Raw genomic sequence first — 23,953 nt, 5'->3', positions numbered from 1 at the left:
TTGCACAGGGCCCACTGTCACCGCACGTCAGTCTCACCTACCAACTGTGCCTGGGTGGACGGGGGCTCAGCCAGTCCTTTCTGCTCAAATCCCGGGTGACCTGAGAATAGGACCTGGTGTCTTAGGCCAGCTGGACTGTTAGATCCTTTCTCTACCGATCACTAGAGGCAAAGAGGTGTTCTCTATGACTGAGATCCCATCATCCTTGGCATCTTCGATGACCACGAGGAAGAAATGTCAAGGGCATCTAAGAAACATGTCCTTGGTCACAGAACAGTCACAATAACCTAGTAAGTAACCAGATACTGAACTTCATAATAACCTACATGCCTGAGTTTCTGTCAACAGAGCAAAACACCGAAGAAGAAAATAGTTTGACTCACGGTGCCTGGTCAAGAACAATGTAGATCATAAAGTCAAAAATCCTGATTTCTGCCCTTGGGTTCACAATATAACTTTGGTCAATTTGCATAAGTCTCAGCCGGTCCATTCCCCCACATGAAGAAAAGAATGCTTGTGAAAGGCATGCTGAAAATTGACAAGCACACTTGCACATATGAGGAGTTATTTTAACTAAATAGGAAAAATTCCATTTGCCCTCTCATGCCTTCCCAGGACACAAAGCTTACGGGTAGGAGCAATGTCGGGAGAGTCCTCTGGTACCCACTTCTCCCTTCTTTGGCTCTCCCAACTGGGAGCTGAATAATTCACTGGGGGAATGAATCCTCAAAGGGAATCAGACCGTGGACCCTAGCAGTGAACGTGGGTCTACATAATCCAAGCAACAACCCAGGCACAAATTTAATAAGGAAAAAAAGCCCCAGCAACACAAAAACAAAGAACTCTCAACTTTACAAACACTGGGAGGGCAACAGCTGGTCAGCCGAGATTAAAGGAGCGTGAGAGAACACCTCCCCATCTCCTGCCTTCTCCTCCCCCGTCGAGGTCCCCGCAGCCAGCCAGGGCTCGCTTTTACAGCCCTGTGCAGATGACCTTGTTCCAGCTAAGATAGGAACTCTTTTGATCTCAGCAGGGGGATGCTCTGGGCCTGCAGCTGGCAGATATTAATAGTACAGGATCCGCTGGTGTGGAAGAGATCTCTCAGTTGGGCCAGGTCACTCGTATCCCCTGCTCTGAGTCAGAGAAGAAGGAACTTCATTTCCCCGCATCAGTCCCTGCTGGGTACTTCTCTCGGGTCAACTCAGATCATTTTCTCACTGGCTGCTCTCGGTCGCTTGTTCTCACCCCGCAACTGTTTTCAAGGGAGCGCTGTTTAAGCCATGCCCTCTGCTCTTGCAGCTGAAATCTATTACAGGACAGGGTGAGCCTTGGGCTCAGCCCATCACAGTGTGTTTCTCACTCTCACCGGCTTGCACACACTTCTCGTGTACGTGTTTGTGTGGCAGAGAGGTAGAGAGAGCAAGAGACAGACAGACAAGCCCAGAAGTGTTCACAGAGAGAGAGAGAGAGAGAGACAGCAGTGTGGGGAGAGGGGGCTGTTAGAGGTATGCCGATGTATCAGTGCTAAGATTTCCGAGGATCCTTTCCATTATGTTTAATCTAGGACGACAAGGTCACTCTTCCCACCCTGTAAATCAGAATTTTAAAACCCCATCACCGAGTGAACGCTCCTGACCTTCAGACCCACATCACAATCTTACAGAGTTAGAGCTAGAAAAGACTTCAGCCATCTTATATTCAACCAATCTGTCATTTTAACAGAAAAAACTGAGGCCCAAAGTGATTAAAAGAGCTGCCCAAGATCACAGAGTTAATAACACAAGGGCAAAGCTGATGATACAACGCATGCTTACAACAACAACAGAGAGATTTATACATTTTAATCATAGCAACATTAACAACCACTGCAATATATTTGAATAGGTATAAGTGTTCTAAGAAAAATTTTTTTTTTCATTCACTGGTAAGGAATTTCATTATAGGCTTCAGAAAAAAAAATTCTATAGACTCTTTATCTGCTTAGCTATGGAAGGAAAAGATCTAGAAAACTCAACTGCTTCCATTCTCCCTTGGGTTTCATAATAAGAAAAAGTTGTCTACGGATGAGCTGGTAGCTCTCCCTTGGCCATGAACAGGACTTTGCCATTTTTTTGAAGCGGTTACACTGCAGCCACAAAGCAATTTCCTTTATATCTGTTTTGCTCCTCTTCTTTGCTTGAGATAAACCAGGAAGCCAGGACAAAGAAAAGTACTCTTACTTATTGGTTTTCAGATAAGGAAACAAGATATTCTCATCTGGTCTCCTCCTTGGAACTGAATAAATGTGTATGTGTGTAATACTTATAATAATAATTTTTAATCACGTTCATAGGTCTTTATGTGATTCTCATGGTTCACTGTTGTTACAAAGCATTTACTATGGTATTGGTTCAGCATTTATTTACTGCCTACTATGTGCCTAGAACTTTGCTGGTCACTCAGGCACAACATGGATACAAAAAGAATACAAGAGAGTCTGTGGCCTTAATCTGGTGGGGAAACCATGAAAAGTTAATTTTTTTTTTTTTTAATCTTTTCTGTCTATTGCTGATCTGGTAGAAGGGCCACAGAGGAAGAAGAGAGAGTGAGACCAAGGCAGACTGGAACAGGCAAGGAGGTTTTGTGGAAGAGGTGGTCTTTTGTTTTTTGAATTTTATTTTATTTATTTTTTATACAGCAGGTTCTTATTAGTTATCCATTTTATACATATTAGCGTATATATGTCAACCCCAATCTCCCAGTTCATCACACCACCAACCCCCCCACCACCATTTTCCCCCCTTGGTGTCCATACGTGAAGAGGTGGTCTTTAAATAAACCTCGAAGGAGTGGGGGGATTTGGGAAGAAAAGAAGAGGTAGGAGTGAAAAAGGGAAATGCTGTTCTAACAGGGTGAGCTGTCTGCAGAGGCACGGAGCCAGGGCTCAGGAGAGCAGGCAGAAGGTCAGCATACTTGCTGGAGGAGTTTCACAGAGGGTGAAGAGGAAAGAAAGGACAAAGAGTTAAGAAGCATCAACTTAATCTAGCGTATTTTTGGGGAAACTGATCCACACAAGAGAAAAGAAAAAAACCCTGATTTTCAGCATTTGCTGATTTCCATGGTGTAAATACTTCCACCCTGGTTGACTGCAAGCTAACAAGCCACAAATTCCTGAATATTTTAAAATCAGCTTGTTGATTTTTGCCCATTCTCAGGAAATGGGCTAAAACAATTTCAAGATTCCTGAGTAGGAGAGTGACACAGTGACACAGTGAAGCCAGAAATGCGGAAGTTTAATTTGGTAGTGTAAGATGCACGTGGTAGAGGCTGGAGTTGGGAAGGCCATTTTGGAATGTATTAACATAATCCAAGTGTGAGTTTTTAATAAGTCAGCTGATCACAATACAACTTACAAAAAAGAGGGGACAGATATATTTGGAAAGGACAACCAAGTAGACTTGATGATGAAAGAAGTGTCTGGAGGGAACGAAAATTGACGATTCAGCTTTTCAGCGGGAAAGACAATGCATCACTGAGTGTGGAAATAGGGTACACAGAGCACTCTACAGTTGTTATAAATAAGTAATTCGTGTTCACTCTGAAAAACACTGCTGAGAAGCAGGGATGTGCTCCTTGCAATTTTTGAGACCATAAACCAAGGCCAATCCATGGAAAACCACCTGGGCAGTTAGGAGCCTTGCTAGCCCTAGAGGTCACATATATTCCATCACGAATAACTCTCAGAAAATGGAAAGTGCAGAGGGGCCTGGAACAGCTATGCTCATCCACCCAGGCCCACAGCATTCTGCCCTGAAAGAAATCAGACTACAACTACCAGAACTCAGAAATGTCAAGTAAGAACTTTCAGTAAAACTAGAAACCACCCACTGGCTCAGTGGTGTAATTCCCCTAGCTACATAAACCAGAGCCAGTCTGACCTTTGCTAGCATGGGAGGGTGGAGAAAATTTTGCAGATTTACCAACGTGGCTAGTTTTTCTTAATCCTTCTGTAAAGCTGATTGGGAACGCCACATCTCCAGTACATGATCCTGGTGTACACTTTTAGCCAGTCCAAAAGTACCCAGCACAAACAAAATGTTAAATTGCTGTGGGACCATGGGTAAAGCCAACATTTCCGCATCAGTCTCAAAAACAAAGTCATTTAGCAGTTCACCAGCTCTCATACTGAGGGACCCAAAAGAACCTACAGAGGAGTGACGAGCCTTCGGTGGAGGTGATAGACGCCTGTGAAGATGATTCACTCAGGTGAGAAAGGAAGCTCACTTATAGAGACAGAGCAAACACACTCTCCAAATATAAGGGATCAGATGCCAGGAAAGGTGGCCAAGCCTATATCACCAGGCTCCGGCTGGGTTCACTGGCCAGGGCCTGTTAGCTGTGTGTCTCAGTTCTCAGCAGAAGGCAGAGAGGCGGTGGCGGAGCTGTATGTCAGTGTCAAGTTTCAGCCCCTCTAAGACAGATCCCTTACCTTCAGACAGGGACAAATCATCAGCTGGAGACACCAGGTCTGCCTGAGAAGCTAGGGCTCCACTCAGATGGGTTGTAATTTGATTCGTCAAGATAACCTGTGAACAGACAAGGAGAAGGCGGAGGGAAGGGAGAAGAGAGAAGACCAAATTAATTATTAGAGCTATCAAAAGGCTGTGGTTTAGGGGAAGACTGATAAGTACGCAGGTAGGAAAACCCCAGCTCTGACTTTCATCAGTTTTATCTTTAGGCCAGAACTATCTGGCAAAGCCTCTAGGTCACTCAAATCACAGAAGACCGAGGAAACAGACTGACTTTTTTCAGAGCTTAAACCACTAATCAATTCTTTGTAAATGTTGAGTAAATTGGGACAGAGAAGTGTCGCCATATTACCTGAATAATAGAAGGCCAACCAGAGAATTAAGATGAATACGTGCACATTTTATCATTTTTAAATTATATTCACAACATACAATATGACTAGCACCGAAGAAAAGCAATAATTTAACATCTGGATGCCTGGGGCTTCTTCCCTTGTTAACTAGAAAGTCAGAATTTTATTTCCAAATTTGTGAAATTAGAATAAAATTCATCTCTAAAGGAATAGCACTCTTCTTCTTTTCAGTAAGTCGAATTCTAACAAAAGAATTCCAAAGTCTCACTATGTATTTAAAACACAAATTAATAGAATCCAACCTATACAAAATAAAGTTCATAACATTTAACGTTCCTAGAAAGGACTGTAAAATTACCTAATCCACATGATTTATTTCCACACAATATTTTTACATGTGGTTCCATCAAGAAATTATTCTTTTCCTTAAAAATCCTCATTTATAAAATTTACTCTATTGTTTAGAAACCTAAAGGAAGAACAAAACACAGATTCTCTCCTGGAAAACTGCAGCAAGACTAACGTCACAATCATTTCCCAAGATTTGAGGTGTTCCCATCGTGGGCATCTTGGTGAACCATCTTGGTACCTCAGAGGAAACGTAACTTCTGAAAAACTAGGCATTTGGTACCTGGAATATGCAACTAGCCAAATCGTCGTGGTCTGTCCCAAGGGTCAGCTGTGGTTTTGCTGCCACCCTGATTGGAGCAGAAATGGAAATTGTCTCCATTCTTTATTGTCCAGCTTTTCAGCCACACCTCTGTCACTGTCTCTTGAATGGACCAATGACACGTTATAAATCCTATGCCAATGGCAGCTTAATTGGGGGCTGAGAGGGGAGCACGATGGCAGGGTCAGGTAAAGAAATGAAGTACTCTATTAACAAAGACAGCCTGTCCAAGGTCTTTGTGTGTCAACTAGGCTCGTGTGAATCCCCAGCTACTCTGCAGTGATGACCGGATATTGCAGTATTCCACTGAGTATTTGCTAATCCTATCCTTCCTATTCTTTTGTATTGCTCATTTTCATCTGGACTGGTAAGAATCACATATGATAAGTCTTTCAATTAAAATGGCTGGAAATGGCCAAATAATAGCCTGCTCTTTTAAGAAATAAATACTCATATTCAGGAGCCAGAATAAGGAATTATGTTCATTTTCCTCTTTATTATATAGGGTACAGGCTTTGGAGTTCAATAAAACTGGGTTCAAATTCTGACTGTGACACTGTGAACTTTGGGAAAGTTACTTGAATCTTTGAGCTTCATCTATTCATAGGTAAAATAACACCTATCTTATAGAACTGTTATGAGAATTGAATGAGATAATCAATGTAAGGTATTTAATATAGTGTCTGGCACGTGATAAATATCCAGTAAATGTAAGCCATTGTTGTTGCTATTATTTCCTTCAGAAGAATGTTATATAGGTTAATAAATTACTAATAAAGTATATACCACATGCTTCAGATAATTGGATCTAACAACAGAACATGAAATCACAATTTTCTACATCAGGATATACTTCAGTACCTGATCATTTCCACCGGTCTTAGTCCTTCCTAAGCTTTACTTAGTTGCAAAGAATTTGTGTAAAAATCTCAGTAAGAAAACGATAGTAATTATTTAAAGCAAGGCCAGTAAGAAACCGGCATTGTTTTGAGAATACCACGTGATTTTTCTACCAGTGAAGAAAATAATGTATCTGTCATAGTTTAAAAAAAAAAAAAAAGTGAAGCTTCAGGAGATCTAGACATGTAAGCTCTATTTTGGGGGGAATTCTTCTAAAAGGTGGTTTGGTGAAAATGACGAGAACACTAGTGATATAGTAACAGTAATGAGAAAAATAATTATTGAATACCAACCATGCAAAGCATGTCACCATGTACACAGGGGAAAATAAAGAGGTGAAGGCTCTGTGTGCCTTCTCTAGAAACTTGCAAGTTAAAAGATAAGACATTTACTAAGATATTCAGACCAATTTTTCTCAATTGTATTGTTATTTCCCTGGTCCTACAATGGAAACTTATACTGAGATGATGGCTTTATTGTACATAGCTAATAAGATGATACCCTGCTGAGCCTAAAACCAAACTACAGATGTGCCTCCAAAGATACCCACCCCCAGTGCCACTTCCAATTGCAAGAGTAGATGGAGAAGAAACCATTTGCACTCTCCAATGGCAAAAGAACAAGCTCCTAAGTGGTTTTGCTAATAATCCACTCCCTTTTTATTGAGTCTGAAAGCCAAATTGCTGAAGGGATACATAGCAACCAAACTCAGGGGGTTGCTCTTGCTGAATTGTTGTGATTTTCTAAATCTGTGGTCAGCAAAATGATAAAATGGAAATATTTCCAAATAGCATTGATTACAAATAATCATGACTTGGGCAGAAGCCTATAGATGTGTTGTCCTCTGAGGCAAACTGGAGACGTGAAAACTACACTCCTAAAATAACTTATCAAATACTATTACACGTTATAAACAGAGTCTTAACGCTATCTGCTTTCTGAAAATGAGTTCTGACTGACACTTTAGAGGGTCTTTCGGGCTGCTTTGCTCCACTGGAAAGATGAAGGCTTCCGACACTTGGTACTAAATTTGTGCAAGAGCAGTGTGCACAATGATTAGGCTGAGGGCTTTGGAGTCAAACAAACATGAGTTCAGATCCTGGGTTCCACCACTTACTAACTATGTGATGTTGAGCAAGTTTCACAACTCTCTGGGTATAATTCTTTTTTTTTTTTTTTTTTTTTTAAACATCTTTATTGAAGTATAATTGCCTTACAATGGTGTGTTAGCTTCTGCTTTATAACAAAGTGAATCAGTTATACATATACAATATGTTCCCATTTCTCTTCCCTCATGCATCTCCCTCCCTCCCACCCTCCCCATCGCACCCCTCTAGGTGGTCACAAAGCACGGAGCTGATCTCCCTGTGCTATGCGGCTGCTTCTCTGGGTATAATTCTTAACTCACAGGGTTTTGAGGATTAAACTGGATAAAGCATATAAAGTCCTGAGCATAGTGCCTGGCCAATGGGAAATGCTTAAATGTTAACCTCCATCATTGTCGTTGCTGATTTTACACCTTGCTTGTTTAGAAAGAAAACCCATGCCTGATTCCCTTTTGTACAACATATAGTACACTGATGACAAAGAACAAATATTTGCCGGTGATATGCTCAAAACGCATAAAAATTTAATTGAAAGTGCATGCTATTTTTGCCATTTCTCTAAAAGTATGACTTATTAAAAACATACAGGGGCTTCCCTGGTGGCGCAGTGGTTGAGAATCTGCCTGCCAATGCAGGGGACACGGGTTCGAGCCCTGGTTTGGGAAGATCCCACATGCTGCGGAGCAACTAGGCCTGTGAGCCACAATTACCGAGCCTGCGCATCTGGAGCCTGTGCTCCACAACAAGAGAGGCCGCGATAGTGAGAGGCCCGCACACCGCAATGAAGAGTGGTCCCCGCTTGCCGCAACTAGAGAAAGCCCTCGCACAGAAACGAAGACCCAATACAGCCATAAATACATAAATAAATAAATAAATAAATCCCATTTTTAAAAAAACATACAACACACCCCATCCCCCTTCCTGCTACTACCATCAATTTCAAATCCAAAGGCTGGAGTGAGATTCTTGGACTAGGGAAATTTTGCTTTTGTTTTTTTGATGGTAGTGATTACATCTTTACATCTGAAGCCAGGAGAAAATGGAATTCAGCTTAGTTTACTCTTCAGGCAAGAGAAGACCATCTACCTACTGAGGGGAAACAGGCAGCCCTCTACATTGGGCTTTGTATGCAACTTTGTATATGGGGAGACCACTTACTCCCAGGGCTTCCTTGCAAAGCTGGCAGGTTGTAGGATGCTTCAGGTACACATGAATAGGAAATGACTCCTCATATCATGTCACATATACCTTGAGTCTCATTTTTAGTGCTCCCCTTCCAAGGCAAAATGGGGGGGGGGAATCCTAAGTTTGCCCCTGGGTTCTAAGTTTCCCTTGCATCATTCAACTTCCCTAAATGCATCCTACTCGACCCTTCTGTGTACTGTAGTTCAACACCTAAGCTCAGTTCAAGGGAACAATGAAGCTCTCAAAGAAGAAGAAACTTCAGAGTACAGATTCATAAATAACCTAATAGGCCCTGCCTTCAGAGAGAGCAGGGCTTCTCTTATAAGCTAGAGAGGAGATGGGAAAACAGGAAGCAGTTAAAGACCAGAAGAACTAGTAAGGCAGATGGTTGGGAATGAATGTCATTTTGGTCAGAAGGCAGAAGGTCCTGGGGATGAAAACCTAGCCAACACACAAACAAACAAAAACATATGACTCTTTTCCACTAAGTATCAAAAAGGCAGCTTCCGAAAGCAAATAGCTAGAGGTTAAGGGGGAAGGAGCAGAATACACTGGTCGGAAGAAGTGTCAGCCTCCAGGGTCAGGGGACTGGTGAGCTGGAGTCCACTGACCAATTGAGCCTGACTCTCCACTAATCTCTGTGTCCATTGTGGACCACCTGCCTTCAGCTGGCACATCTTTCTTCAGCTACTCTAGGACCAGACTAATTTAGGCTATACCCACACCCCATGCATGCCTCCTGCTCCTGGTCCAAAGTAAATCCTGCCTTAAGGGGTCTCTGTATGCGTCTAGTCTGATCTACCCTACATTGAAGTATTAAAGAAGAATCTCTGTTGGGAGCTCCATGAGCAGCCACTTAGTATATTCCAGCCCAGTGGAAAATGGTGGAGAGAAGAGAAAGTGGGACAGCCCTGGAGAAATCAAAGTGGGGAACTGTCAGGCCTAAGGGTCCAGCTTTTGATAAAGAGCCTCCTTTTATTTGACCCTTGGGAGGTGACAAAGAGGGAGTTTGTGGTCAATCAGGAATAGAATAAGTTGGAATGGGATATCTGGCCCTGTTCGGTCAGCAGAAGAGAGATTCATGGTCAACAAAACAATAACTCAATATTTATAAGTCAGATTCTTTTAAGGACCTAAGAATATGGCACATGCCCTCATTCAGCTTTCTGTGGGGGCAGATGAGAGGTAAATTTTATAATCCCCGCTTTCCAGGGAGTGAACTAGAGTCATCTGCCTGAGATTAATAGTCTAGATAAGAAAGGGGGTCTGCAGGCCTCCCTGCCCACTCTCCCTCCTAAGACAGCACTGGGCAGAGGAAAGGAGAGCCAGGAACTCTCTGCCCAGAGCCACGGGCAGGTCCAGGCCTTGATGCCCTGGTCTCCAGAACTCAATCTAATATAAGTAACGAACAAAGGGATCTAACACCTAGAAATACATTAAAAGATTATGAAAATGCTACATTGTAATAAGCCCAATCTTGTGACAAGAGTCCTTTCATACTCTGACGTTAATAAATAACCATAAACCAAGTAGCTTCAGCTTCTATGAAAGTGTCAAGCATTTGAGGCAATCCTAGCTGAATTCTGCCAGTCTTTTTAGTGGCTTTCGGTGGCTTCAGATGCATGTGGCTTGTCACTTCCGAAACCCATAGGAGGCTTGAAAACTAAAGCTCTTCATGTTCTTGGTGCGACAGAGTTTAAGGATTCCTGGGCTAGAGGAATCATGAGGCAACCTCAGGCATCTCGGGGGCATTTTTATGCCCAGAAGGACGTCTGCTTTCTCCTCCCTCCCGCCCATTCCCTGCTAGAAACCTGCTACAGCCTAACACAGAGAATCAGAGAAGTCTCAAGACCACTTTAACTAGGCCTGAAGGGGTAGGTGCGGTGATTGTCCTGATACTCACAGCTCCCAAGGAAACAGGCAGCCCACTGGATAACCTGGCCAGGCAGAGAAAGTTGAGTGACAGAGAGAGACCTCAGGGCTGCCTCTGCCCACAAACTGCCTACCTGCTGTCAAATCTAGCACTCTCAGATTGACAGGGCTCTGAACTGTAATGGAACAGAACTTTTTGTAAAAGAATATACATGTATGCACATATATAGATGTATAACGCTTTGCTGTACACCTGAAACTAACACAATATTGTAAATCAACTACACTTCAATGAAAAAAAATAAAGTGACTGTAACCAAACCTTTCTCCAAATACGAAAAAAAACAATATGACAGGGCTCTGCTTTTCATAGGTTTTGAAGGCATAGTTATTATTATTGGGTTGGCCAAAAAGTTTGTTTGGATTTTTCCGTAAGATCTTATTTTTATACCAATATTATTTCAGTATAAAAAAAACGATCTATCTGCTTAAGGTACACTTTTTTAAAATGTTACTTTTGGTATCTAAAATGATCCTAATTGCCAGGTACGACAGGGATGGAGCCTTTCTATCTAAACACAGGCCTTGAATAAGTCAGAAATTCTGAGTTTTAATCCTGGTTCGGTTAAGGGTTACTGAATGTCTTGCTCTTAAGGAGACAGAGGCCGGAATTTTCCTGTGAGAAATTGGTAAGGTTCATTGAGTCCTTTCATCACCAAGGCTTGAGAGAAAGGCCCTGGAGTGGTTTTCACCATCCTCTCCTCATGCTTCCCAACCATGACGGTGTCTGCCCCAACCCATCTGCTGAATAGGAGCCGGGAGCGGGAGTCGGAGGGAAATGGGGGATGGGGAGAAGAAAACAGGCGAGGGCGAGAGGCAGAGGTAGAAGGCCAAGAAGAGCGAGAGGGGTGCTCTGGGTGCAGTGTGGGAACAGGGTAACTCCCCCCCAAAAGCAGGTGTAGACAGCTATACTCGCAGACTCACACCTCTCCCCTGACTATTCCCCACCTCCTCCCTTCCGGTCACTTCCAGCTTTGAAAGGAAATATCCAATATTTGAGGAAAAGTCAGACCAAATATTTTGGAGTCTGAGTATCACAAATCTGGTTTTCCTATTCACTGGCTTAGTTTTGCCAAGCTCTGGAAAATTATAAATCATTCCATTATGAAAAAAAAAACCGTTTTTCTTTAGCTTCAGCCCAGAGAATATCAACTGTCAGCTCTAGAATAAAGAACTGATAGGGGTTTAGTATTCCAGCCTGCTATTGCCATCTTGAAGGTCTGCGTGACAACTGTTTTCTGGGAAAATCTGAAAGGCTATGGGGGATTTTCCTTTCGAAATATTTGTGGTAAAAGGACCAAACTTCAATTTGGCTTGAAGAAAACATTATTGTGGAAGTTAGGAAGCCTGCCTTTTATTTCTGGCTCTGTCACTAACCTGCTGTGCAATTTTGGGAAAGGCTCCTAACCTCTCCGTACCTAAGAGTGAGTCCATAAAAGACATGAAGAAAATGAGTGTATTATGACCATAAAGGTAGCAGCCCTCTATGAAAAATGTTTCAAACCACGTTAGTATTAGTGTTGTACTTAAAATTCCACCACTATCATTGATTCTCATCATGTCCAACCTTAGGAAATCCATCCTACATAGAACCAATTGGCAGTGCCTGAGGAAGATAGGAGGGGAAAAAAGAATAAGGGAGATAACTTTAAATAATTTTGTGTTTATGGTGAGGATACTTTCAATCTTGATAAAATCCACACCTCTTATAACAGACCTGAAGAAACAAACCTCTGTTGTAGATTTCATTGTGAAATTCACAGGTAAAGCTAGTAGGAGAGTCCTTAAAGAAGATATTGGCCCAGTATGAGGCAACATAGATGGAGGAAGAGAAAAGAATCTCCTCGGCTTTGCACAAATACACACTCACTCAATCACAAAGGGATGGATAATAATACTGCTTCCACCTCATTGTAGCCATTGCCTCGGCCACCGTTTAGAGACAATGCATTGAGGTAGAACTGTGTCTGCCATTTTGGCCAAAAGAAACACACAAGCAAACAGCGCGGCACCACAGGGTGGCTTTCTCCTTGGCCTACTTCTCCCGGGGTACGCATGCAAGAGGATGTAGTGGAAACCCTGGGCCAGCAGCTATTGTGCCGTAGATGTAGGCGTGAAGCGCTCAGGTTCCACTGTCGGCTCGCTGTTCCACTGGCCCCAGTGGGGCTGAGGTTAACACGTGTTGGTTCCGGGCCTCAGATGGGGCGACAGCTGTAATGGGGCCACAAACAGCAGGCTGGTGTGCTGTTTCCACCTTCAACCCAACCTCGGCGGCATCCTGTCAGTGATGTGAGGCCCACTGCAGGAAACAACACGCACCACTGGTGAACTGCGACCGTGCACTCACAGTGGCTTCAAATGGTGCATACTCCAACTGTGGGCAGTTCTGCAGTTAGCACGGGGACAAAAAAGTCTCTGGTCAGCCAGGGCTTGGAAAAGAACAAGGCCAATTGTCAGATGACTCTGAGGTTCACGGACATGGAAGAAACGTTCCTACCACCCTTCACTGCACTGTACCTTTCCCGTGGCCTAGTGGCTTCTGTGTACAGTTTGTTTGGTTGTCTTCGCCCACACCCTTACTGCCCACTGAGCCCCACAAAAAGGCAGGGGAGGTGAATTTCCAGCAACCCCCTGAGTTTCTGCTGACCTTTTTAGGTGTTTTTGTTACTTGGTGGTGCTTTCTATTCACGTGTACGCCTGGCCTCTGGGGATTCCCCTCCCTTTGATTTGCAAAGAGGATTAGAAAGACACAGCTTTGTGATCTGTCCATCACAGACGGCTGCTATTAACTGATTTCCCCTCCTTAGACTCATTCGAGACCAAGAAAACACTTCTGTTGAGTCACTTGCTCCCTGGGAATCTGAAAATATGGTTCTTGGGGGAGTCCAGCCTGATAAACACCGACCTGGCTACTCTCCAGCCCCACCACACTGTTAGTGGCTCACAGGAGGGCGGAGCTGAAGCCCAGAGGGGCCTCTGAGAAACCTCCAAAGGGGGATGCGCCAACAGTGGTCTGACTCCTTGTTTCTCTATTTCACGGAGGCAAATGGCAGCCTAACCAAGGGCTCTCCAAACTCAGTCACTGGATGTGTGCATTCAACTCTATCTCCAGAGTGAATCTGTGGCATAAAATGGGAGCAAAGGTCACTCACTATCTGTTCAAAAGGAGGTCAAAAGGTCTGCCTAGGAACAAATTTCCAAGGCAGCAGCCTCATCAGATATGCTTTTGAACAAAACTATTTATTTGACGTCCTCAAGGAAGGGATATTGTGTAAGGTGTTATTTAAAAACAAAAGGTGGGGGGAGGTTGGGAGCTGAAGCAATGTTGTCTAGGTCTATACTTAAATACATGATATCAATAAAAGCAAACAATAATCAACTTCGATTAAACAGAGTCAACATAGGAGAGACACAAGAAGAATAGGCCCAGAACAAATACATTAAAACGGCTAAATATTTACATGGTGAGTAGGAACGGACTTCCTTCCATGGCAATGCCCTTGGAGTGGAGGTCTCCCATCATGGCCACTAACAAGCCAACTACCGATCACAGGCTATAGGCCCATAAAACAGATACCCTGGCCAGGGGCAGATCACACTCAGTGCCAGATGACAAATAGGTTTGCAGTCTCCAATACCCACTCTGGTGGCTTGGGACTGGCCACCTGGAGCACCGACCCAAGAGGAAATGTGAGGTGGTGTCAGACCTCCGAGTTGCTACAGAGGATGGTGAGGCACATGTGCTGCTAAACTTGCCCAATATCACGTGAGTGCCATCCTGAAATCCTTCCTTCCTCACTTTCAGTTGTTCACCTATCATCATGTTCACCTCTCATCTGACGTCATTAACAAGAACGATCATGCCATTTTCCACGAGTATGATACTTCATATTTTTCAGAGTTTGTTCACAGAACGGTCTTAGCTGACCCTAACTACGTAGTGAGGGAAGCTGAAAAATAACTGAGGCACCTGTTGTGTGTTAGAAGGGTGGGCTCTGCAGTCAAACCTCCTGTGTTTCTATCTCAGTTCTACCACCTACTGGCTGGATAGTTTCATCAGGTAGGATACTTAATCTCTCTCTGCCTTTCTTCAACTCTGTAATTGGGACAACAATCATAGCTATTGTGGGGATAAATGAGTTGGCATATAAAGCACTTAAGACAGTGCCTAATACCTAACAGGTGCCTAATAAATATTAGCTCTTTATTCTATCCACTTCAGTTTTCCCAGTGAAAAAACTGAGGCTTGAGACCTCTATATTCTATCTCTGTATCTCTCGTGGTTCGCTCACTCGGGCTAAGTGCCCCAAGTCTGAAATATCCTCCTTTACTCTTCTTTAAGTTTCCACCTTTCCGGGGCCAGTTCAAATCTTACCTCTTCCATGAAATGTTTCCTAACTATGCTGGCTGCCACTGACTTCTCAGTTCTGGATATTCCCACTCTAGAATCAGTACCAAGTAATTCAGTACGAGAATTTTTCTCTAGTTATGTCATCTGTGTTATTCTTATCTTTCTACCTACAGTGTAAATGTTATGAGATTTTATGTGTTTCTAAAGGAGGGAAGGGAGAAGGGGGGAAACTAACATCTACTGAGCACTTCCTATGTATCAGACCCTGTACCAAGTACTTTACATACATTAGCTCATTTCATCCTCACACCTCAGTGGAGTAAACATTATTATCTTCATTTTGAAGATGAGGAAACTGAGGTTTACAGAAGTTGAGCAATTTTCTCAGACCAAATAGCACGTAGAAGAGCCAGATTCAAACCAGATCTGTCTGGCCCTGTAGCCTACACTGGTTCCACCACATAAAAGGCTCTCAACGTGAAAACTCACAGCCTTGTGGATCTGTGTTGATTAATTTCTTCAGAGCAAGGCATTTGCTGACATCAGACTGACCAAGTTCTGTGCTGTTTAATGCAAAATCACATGTAAAGGAAAACTGTTCAAAACATTTAAGAATAAGACAAACTTTCAGTAGCAAGAAGAAACCAGTTGACTGTTAGATTGCTGTCTGGTAGAGTTGGAAACATTGAGTCTTCAGGCCAGGGAGGAACCATGCTCTAGCAGGTATGGCAAGAGAAAGGACACAGACTCCTGGAGTCTATTTCTGTCTTGGCCACTAACCCCTTTGCTAATATTTTCACTTCTGCTAAAATGTGATGACAAGAGTTTCAGAAGAAAGGTTGCCACATAAGAGCAGAATAAGAACAGGCAGTTAGCTGGTTAAAAGTGGTAGAGCCACAAACAACATCGGGATCTAGAATAGGAGTTCACAGCTGGGACAAATTCCATTTAGGCATTTGTCTTTCCAGCTTCACTTCAACTCGTAGAGAGCAGCACTGGGTATGGAGCAATCCTTAAATCTAAATGATAATAGTATCTATGGTTGTTTTTTTTTTACTTTCTTCATTTTTTTTTTAAATTGAAGTATAGTTGACTGACAATGTTGTGTTAGTTTCTGGTGTACAGCAAAGTGATTCAGTTATATACATATTCTTTTCTGGATTCTTTTCCATTATAGTTTATGTTTTTAAATACCCTACAAGGGCTATCTTTAGTTTACTGAGGATCCATGTGAGTCATTCAAGAAGTTTGTTAGGGCTTCCCTGGTGGCACAGTGGTTGGGGATCCGCCTGCCAATGCAGGGGACACGGGTTCCAGCCCTGGTCCGGGAAGATCCCACATGCCGCGGAGCAACTAAGCCCGTGCACCACAACTACTGAGCCTGCGCTCTAGAGCCCAAAAGCCACAACTACAGAGCCCGTGTGCCACAACTACTGAAGCCTGCGTGCCTAGAGCCCGTGCTCTGCAACAAGAGAAGCCACCGCAATAAGAAGCCCGCGCACCACAACAAAGAGTAGCCGCCGCTCGCTGCAACTAGAGAAAGCCCGCACACAGCAATGAAGACCCAATGCAGCCAAAAATAAATAATTAAAAAAAAAAAAAAGAAGTTTGTTATTTTCCTACTTGAAATGATGTTTGCATCTATTTTCAGACTGGTTACTCCATGCCAGGGTGGTACTAAGTGAGAAACAACGAACTGATTCTTAACATGTTTGGTAATCAATTCATGAAGTGTATTAGTGCCTCTGCATCCTGGAGGCCCCAGTTTTACGGTGAGGACACAGCTGGGATGGAGGTAGTAGGGGCAGAGGTTTGTTCTGGGTCTTTGAAGTCATCCAGCCAAGAGGCTAGGCCTGAAAGGACTGGTGACCTCGGCAGGTTTGTGGCTATTCCTGCAGCCCTTTAAGGTGCATCATGATCCTTTTGCAAAGAAGGACACAGGACCCGTGGGTGGTGGCTGTCATTTCCATATATCTGGAGTCCCACTGAATTCAGGATCCTGGAGCTGTGGGCGAGTCTCGTGGAAGACTTCCTGCTCCCATCAAGGCCTGGGAGGGATCACTGCTGAGAACGCGGGCCCAGGAATGGGAGGCCAAGCAAGCTCTCTTCTGTCTGGTTATTGAGAACACAGTGTTCCTTCTCATGGACTCCTCCTGCCCTCCCCAGGACCACACTGAAATGACTAAACCTGCCGTCGCTCCAGTGAATCCACTCAAATAAATAAGTCAATCCTCTTTTAAGTTTGTGGTCTCAACTCCTTGTTGGTTTATTGCAAAATTAAAGGGCACATAGAGTAGAACCATCAATCAGTAACCAGCAGAGGAATAAGCTCTTTGTGGAATGTACTGAGAAGCAGGAAAGAAGACGGAAAAAAAATGAAAAGAAACCTCATGAAATGGTCATTTGTTAGGAGAACAGAGGGGAAAAAAAAAATCCACATTTCACATGCAGCATAATTTAGGAAAAGTCTTATTAAAGGTTTCCTATCTCGCCAGGAGAGCAAGCACAGGAACGCAAACAAAAATCCCTCAAAATGATCTGCCATTTATTAGTGCTGGTTTCTTGTGGGTTTTGCTGTATTCCATAGACACAGCCAGAGATCATGGGGACGAGAGGCTGGAACAGTGACTCAGCAGGCTCAGGACCGGGGAAGGAGAGGAGATATTACTACTGTTTATTATAAAACAAACAAACAAATACAAATGGTCTCCCTCAGCCCTTTCACCCTAACCTGACCTTCCCTTAGCACCCTATTATTTAAAGTAAAAGCACCTAGTACCAAGCCTTATTTGGAATTTTTAATAAATGCTATTTGATGAAGGTAAAAACTGAAGAGCAATATATAGTCCAGGGCTGAGTCCCCACTGGGTGCCAAATACCTCACTCAATGCCCTATTTACATAACCTCCTCAGTCCTCATTGCAATCCTATGAGGTAGGTGACATTATTCTTCCACCTTAAGGATAAATGTATTTAATAACGTGCCTAGCTTACAGCAAGCAGCTATGCCTATGTGACTCCAAAACCACTCTTTCAACCAGATACATCAAATTCAAGCATGACACCAAGAAAACTATTATGGCATTCTAAATCCTGTTGGAAGAGATGAAATCGGTAGTATTGGAAACAGCATAACGGTAACTCACCAGTCCTATGTCTACCTTGTACATTTTCTACTCCAGGTAAGTTCCTTCTCTAGACAACTAGTATCGATATTCTTGCCCATTTCACAGGAGAGGAAAGCAAGGTGCCAAGAGGTGTAGGGAATTGCTTACACTAATAAAAAGAAGAGCCATTAGACCATAACATGGCTTTGATTCTTACCCGTGGCAAAATGTAGCTTTTGAAATAGCTTGTTAATGGGGAAGAATTCTTTATAAAATCTCATCTGAATCTCCTTACCATCTAGTGATAAGGTAGGTTTTACATCTCTTTCCACATCAGAGAGGAAAAGTGAGTGGCCAATAGTTTACAGCATATAAATGGACCCAAACCCAGGTCTGCTGACTCCAAATCCCATGCTCTTTACATTCCTTGACCCTGATAGGGAGCACACCTCGCAAAGAGAGGCAGACAGATGGTAAAGGAATGACAACCATGAGAAAGCTGGGTCTCAGTGTCTTTCTGAAACACGTATGAGCTGCTTGTGAAGTTGTGATGCCCAGTCCAATGGGATCTTGGCTTCACTTCTTTTCTCTACAGAGATGACTATCTTATACAGTGTTAGAGCCTCCATGGTCTCTCTGAGGGTAGTCCTCGATTACTAATGAGAGGCTCATTATAAGTGCTGGTTATGGTTTATCAGAAGTGGTCCCATTCATTAATTCAGCCAAGGAGTTCCCAAGAGAGGACAGCGGAGGCAAGAGAAAGCCATATCTGGGACTAGGTAGGTTCAGGGCAAGACTGCAAGGAGGTTAAAGAATAAAGTATATAATTAGGGCATCCCACCGCAGGCCTCACCATCTTCTCTCTGATCTAGGTACCCCATGGACTTTGTGCACTCATCCTTCCCAGCACAGCTAGAGTGGAAACCCTCCCAGACCTCCTTGCCCTGGCCTGCACTACCTTGCAGGGCTTTGAGAGCCCAAGACCCCACCCCTGTACCATCTACCACTGCTCATAAATCTATACAGCCCTTTCTTCCCTCTTTCTAAAGAACTAAATCTTAAATAAGTCTTGGGTGACTTTGGCTACAGATCTTCAAGTTACCAGGTAGGGCCCCTAGTGACATACCTACCAATGGCTCTAAAGCAATGGCTCTGAAGTGGTACAGGTGGGTCTTGAATCTCCAAGCTCCATGTTAATTCCTCTACACATTCTTTCCTTCCCTCTTCTGAAATAAAAAATCTGGCTCTACATCAGACTGACATATTCCCCTACAGATCTCTGAAGCATAGTTGAAATATAAGCTGGATATCTGACAAAATAAGATTACTCAAGTAATTTATTTAATTATTAAAATTTAAAATGTTAATAAAATATTTCTTAAATACCAACTATGGTCCAAACAAAAAGATAAGACTGATATTTTCCTGTTAAAAAGGAGAAGTAACATGAGTAGGTTAACAAACTAGAATGAAAGGGAGCAAATAAATAATCCTTGTCATGAGAAGGATGAAAAGAGAGAGCTACAGGAGTCTAGAAGATGTGGAGAGATGACTTCTCACTGGGGGACTCAGGGCAAGTGTCATTTGATCTGGGCCTTGAAAGATGGGCATCATTTAGTCATTGAAAGTTATGTAAAAGGTTATTCCAAATGGCAGAAGAGGCCCCAGTATTGTAAAAATTTGGATCTGCAGAATATTTCAGAGGAGGGCCTTAAACTCTGGAATACAGGAGTCACTCAAAAGGTAACCAATCTGCATCTTTCTACAATAACAGACCAGACATTTACACCAGGAATTCACCTGTCTTTAAAAGGAGATCTTTGAAAAAATGGAAACAGGCCCCTCAGCCAAGAGACACTGGAGAAAACTTCCCCTCATCATGAAGCTTCTGAGGTCTGCACATCCCGACCTTTCAGGAAGGAGATGCAAGGTGTCTCCACAGTATCATCCTGCCACTGAACTTGGTTCCTACAGGACAGGTTCTTGCAGTAAAGAAATAATACCGTTTGTCAGTCGAGAGAGTCAAGGGCATGTGTGTACGTGTGTGTACGTGTGTGTGTGTGCGTGTGTGTGTGTTTCAAACTGTAGAGCTAAGTTTCAAACTGTATTTAGAAGCTAAATTCTGCTAAAACACATCAAAGGGTACCAGGCCCCATTACAGAGGAAAGGAAAAGCCCTAAATTCATATGCAACAGGGTTTAGGAAAAATCTTTATGAAAGACTTCTTAGCAAACTAGTGGAGTAAAAACTAAAACAAAACAATAACCAAAAAGTCCTCAAATGACTGTGTGTCATCAGAGTCTGTCCTGGTAGTTTCCCTCCAATTCCCTCACAGGCAGAAGAGACCCCATTAGATTTCAGAGTTTTCCTACCCTGGAGAAAAAAGGCATTATGAGCCAAAGCAGAGTCCTCTGATTTGTTCCACTTCTTTAAAAAAAAAAAAAACTATCTTTTTCCTGCCAGTTACTTTTCACTATGACTGACAAAGTTTTCCACTTTTCTGTTTATGTTTTCTAAGCCAACAGCAAAGCTCAACTAAGGTCCAAATAAAAACAGTAACCAATATAACATATAAGCATGTTGCTTTCATGAAAATTTAGTCACTTATTTGATAGTACATGAGGGTCACAGAGAAGTCCCCCTGACCCCAACCTAGACTTGGAAATAAGGCAAATAAGATGACCCTCTGGGGTTAAACTACGTAATCAGCACTTCTTGGCTCAAAGCAGAATCACACAACAAAAGGATAGGTTATGTGCTCCATAAAATAATGGATCTAGGCAATAATCATCAATGGATGTTCATCAGGTGAACCATTAGGTCAAAAGTTGATAGGGAACTTGGCAATGGAATGATCAGAGTACCACCATCTGAATACACTGATCTATTTAATCACCATTAAAGGTGGTACAACCAGACATTATTGCCTTACGATGATAAAATAGGAAGTATACAGCACTACCTATAGAATATTTTTGCCTAAAAAAAATCTAAATCCTAATCTAATAACCACTAGTTTATAAGATATCGAAGAACAAGTTAAACAGCACCATGACGAAGCCATCAGCCAATCACTAGAACGTGCGGCATTCTACATCCAATTTCTCCAACAAATCAATGTCACAAATAAAGTGGGGGGTGGGGGGGTGGTGCGGTGCTGTAGATTATAAGTAAGGAAATATAACAACCAAATACAATTTGTAGACTTTATTTAGATCTTTATTCAAACTAAACAACTATAAAAGGACATCTTTGAGACAATCAGGGACATTTGAATATGGGCTGGGCAGTAGAGGATATTAATGAATTGTTCATTTTGCTAGGTGTGCCGAAGGCATAGCAGTTATGGTCTCCAATGCCCTTACCAACGTAAAGAGCGAGAGTGGATGGAGAAATATGTTCCGGAGACAAAATTAAAAATACATACCAGGGAGGGAAGGAGGGAGGAAGGAAAAAAGGAAGGGAGGAAGGAAACATAATAATGGTACATTTTAGTAGCTCGCCATGAATACTTACATTGTCACAATAACGTAAATGTTAAATATGGTTTTAAGTAAATGACCAATGGTCATTTCCACAGACATCATCTTCAATGGAAAAATCAAAAATAGAAATTCAAGTATATCGTTTAGAAATATGGAGGTAACTAGCAGAATCAACAAGGAAGGAAGGAAACACAATCATGGTACGATGATTTGAAAGTGGCTGCTTCCAGAAAGTAAGAATCAAAGGGGAGAAGCGGACGTGGGGCAGGGACATGCTGTTTTTCAGTATAAGGACTATATGATTATTAGATTTATAAAACTATATGCATGTTGTACCTTGATGAAAGACAAAATATAAATTAAAACATACATCAGGATGACATGGGGAGGAAGTTCATCAGCCAAAAATTAATAGAAAAGGTAGTGAGAGGCAGAAGACCTAAATAGTCATTTCACCAAAGAAGACATACAGATGACCAACAGGCACATGAAAAGATGCTCAACATCACTAATTATTAGAGAAATGCACATCAAAATTACAATGAGGTATCACCTCACACCAGTCAGAATGGCCATCATCAAAAAGTCTACAAACAATAAATGGTGGAGAGGGTGTGGAGAAAAGGGAACCATCTTGCACTGTTGGTGGGAACGTAAATTGGTGCAGCCACTATGGAGAACAGTATGGAGGTTCCTCTAGAAACTAAAAATAGAACTACCATATGATCCAGCAATCCCGCTCCTGGGCATATACTCTGAGAAAACTCGAATTTGAAAAGATACATGCACCCTATTGTTCATAGCAGCACTATTTACAATAGCCAAGACACGGAAGCAACCTAAATGTCCATGGACAGAGGAATGGATAAAGAAGATGTGGTGCATATATACAATGAAATACTACTCGGCCATAAAAAGAATGAAATAATGCCATTTGCAGCAACATGGATGGACCTAGAGATTATCATACCAAGTGAAGTTAAGTCAGACAGAGAAAGGCAAATATCATATGATATCACTTACATGTGGAATCTTAAAAAAATGATACAAATGAACTTATTTACAAAACAGAAATCTACTCACAGACATAGAAAACAAACTTATGGTTACCAGAGGGGATCGTGGGAGGTAGAGGGAGAGAGAGAAATTAGGAGTTTGAGATTAGCAGATACAAACTACTATACAAAACATAAGTAAACAAGGACCTACTGAATAGCACAGGGAACTATACTCAGTATCTTGTAATAACCTATAATGGAAAAGAATCTGAAAAGAATATGCGTGTGTGTGTGTGTGTGTGTGTGTTATATGTGTGTGTGTGTAACTGAATCACTTTGCTGTACACTTGAACCTAACACAACATTGTAAATTAACTATACTTCGATTAAAAAAAAAGGATAGTCAGAGAAACAAATGGCGCCAGTACTGATTCCAAACCCAACTAGGGCTGCCAGGGGCCCCAGTGCGTGCGACTCCCGGAAGCACACAGATCACCTGACAGGGAGAGCCGGACTATGGAGATGGGTGCAGCAAGCTAACAGTTCCTGATACCATAACCAGCTGAATCACTTAACCCCTTTATGATCAATTCTGTACTTATCAAGTAACCTTCCAATAATTTGTTTTCTCATTTAACCTGCCTTGAAGGAGAAACATGCTAGCTAGACAGGCGTGCCTCTCCAATGCACAGAACAGCTTTCTTTTTCATTTTAAAATGAATAATTTGGCATTCTGCTTTTATAACTCAGTCCCTGTGAGCTCTGGGCCCGAGAACAGGGCCACGTCCTCCTGAGTGTGATAAGCTCTGGGTCGAAACTCGGGCCGAGGCCAGACAAGCAGGTAAAGCCCACCTTGCCAGACTGCCTGACTCTGGCTAGCAGCCCCCTCCCCAGGAGCTGCCCCAGCTTCAGGGTCCTCACCACACTACCTTGAGCTCTTTCATACCAACCCAGTTAACCCCTATTATTTCCCTACATTAAACTAAACAATGGAGAGGCACCCGTGTTTGGCCACTTCCAGGAAGATGTAGTGGACCCCTGTGGCTCTGTTCAAGCAAATATATTCTTCATCAGGTGCTTTCCGGACCCCACAGGGCACTAGGGGCAGAAGCTCAAGTCCCAGAGCTTTCTAAATAAAGGAATGCTCATAAACTTAAAATAGTAGTAGAATATTTCAACATTTTTTATAAAGAAACATAATAATAAACATTACTGAGTACTTTTAAAGTGCCCTTATATGTAATAGCTCATTCAATCCTCGCAAAACCCTGTGGGGTGAAAACATTCTATTTTTATTTCCCTGTACTTGTTAATTTACAACAGTGGAGAATAAGACACAGTGAGTCTTATTCTCCACT

General features: G+C 42.5%; 1 protein-coding gene across 9 annotated transcripts in view; it reads right to left on the bottom strand.

Annotated features, from left to right (window-relative positions):
* RAD51B (RAD51 paralog B) overlaps positions 1–23,953 on the bottom strand; it is a 720,881-nt gene that overhangs the window by 258,414 nt on the left and 438,514 nt on the right. For all 9 annotated transcript variants that reach the window (XR_009500950.1, XR_009500951.1, XR_009500945.1 and 6 more), the window contains one exon: positions 4,469–4,565. Coding sequence is in view for 1 of the 9 variants with exons in the window: in XM_059914493.1 (XP_059770476.1) it covers positions 4,469–4,565 (97 nt within the window). In the remaining 8 variants the exon portion in view is untranslated. The remainder of the gene's footprint in view (positions 1–4,468; positions 4,566–23,953) is intronic.

Source organism: Balaenoptera ricei, chromosome 2 (genome assembly GCF_028023285.1).
Source record: "Balaenoptera ricei isolate mBalRic1 chromosome 2, mBalRic1.hap2, whole genome shotgun sequence".
Taxonomy (NCBI): Eukaryota; Metazoa; Chordata; class Mammalia; order Artiodactyla; family Balaenopteridae; genus Balaenoptera; species Balaenoptera ricei.
Note: the sequence above shows the minus strand (reverse complement) of the source record. Positions and strands in the feature narration are given on the sequence as shown.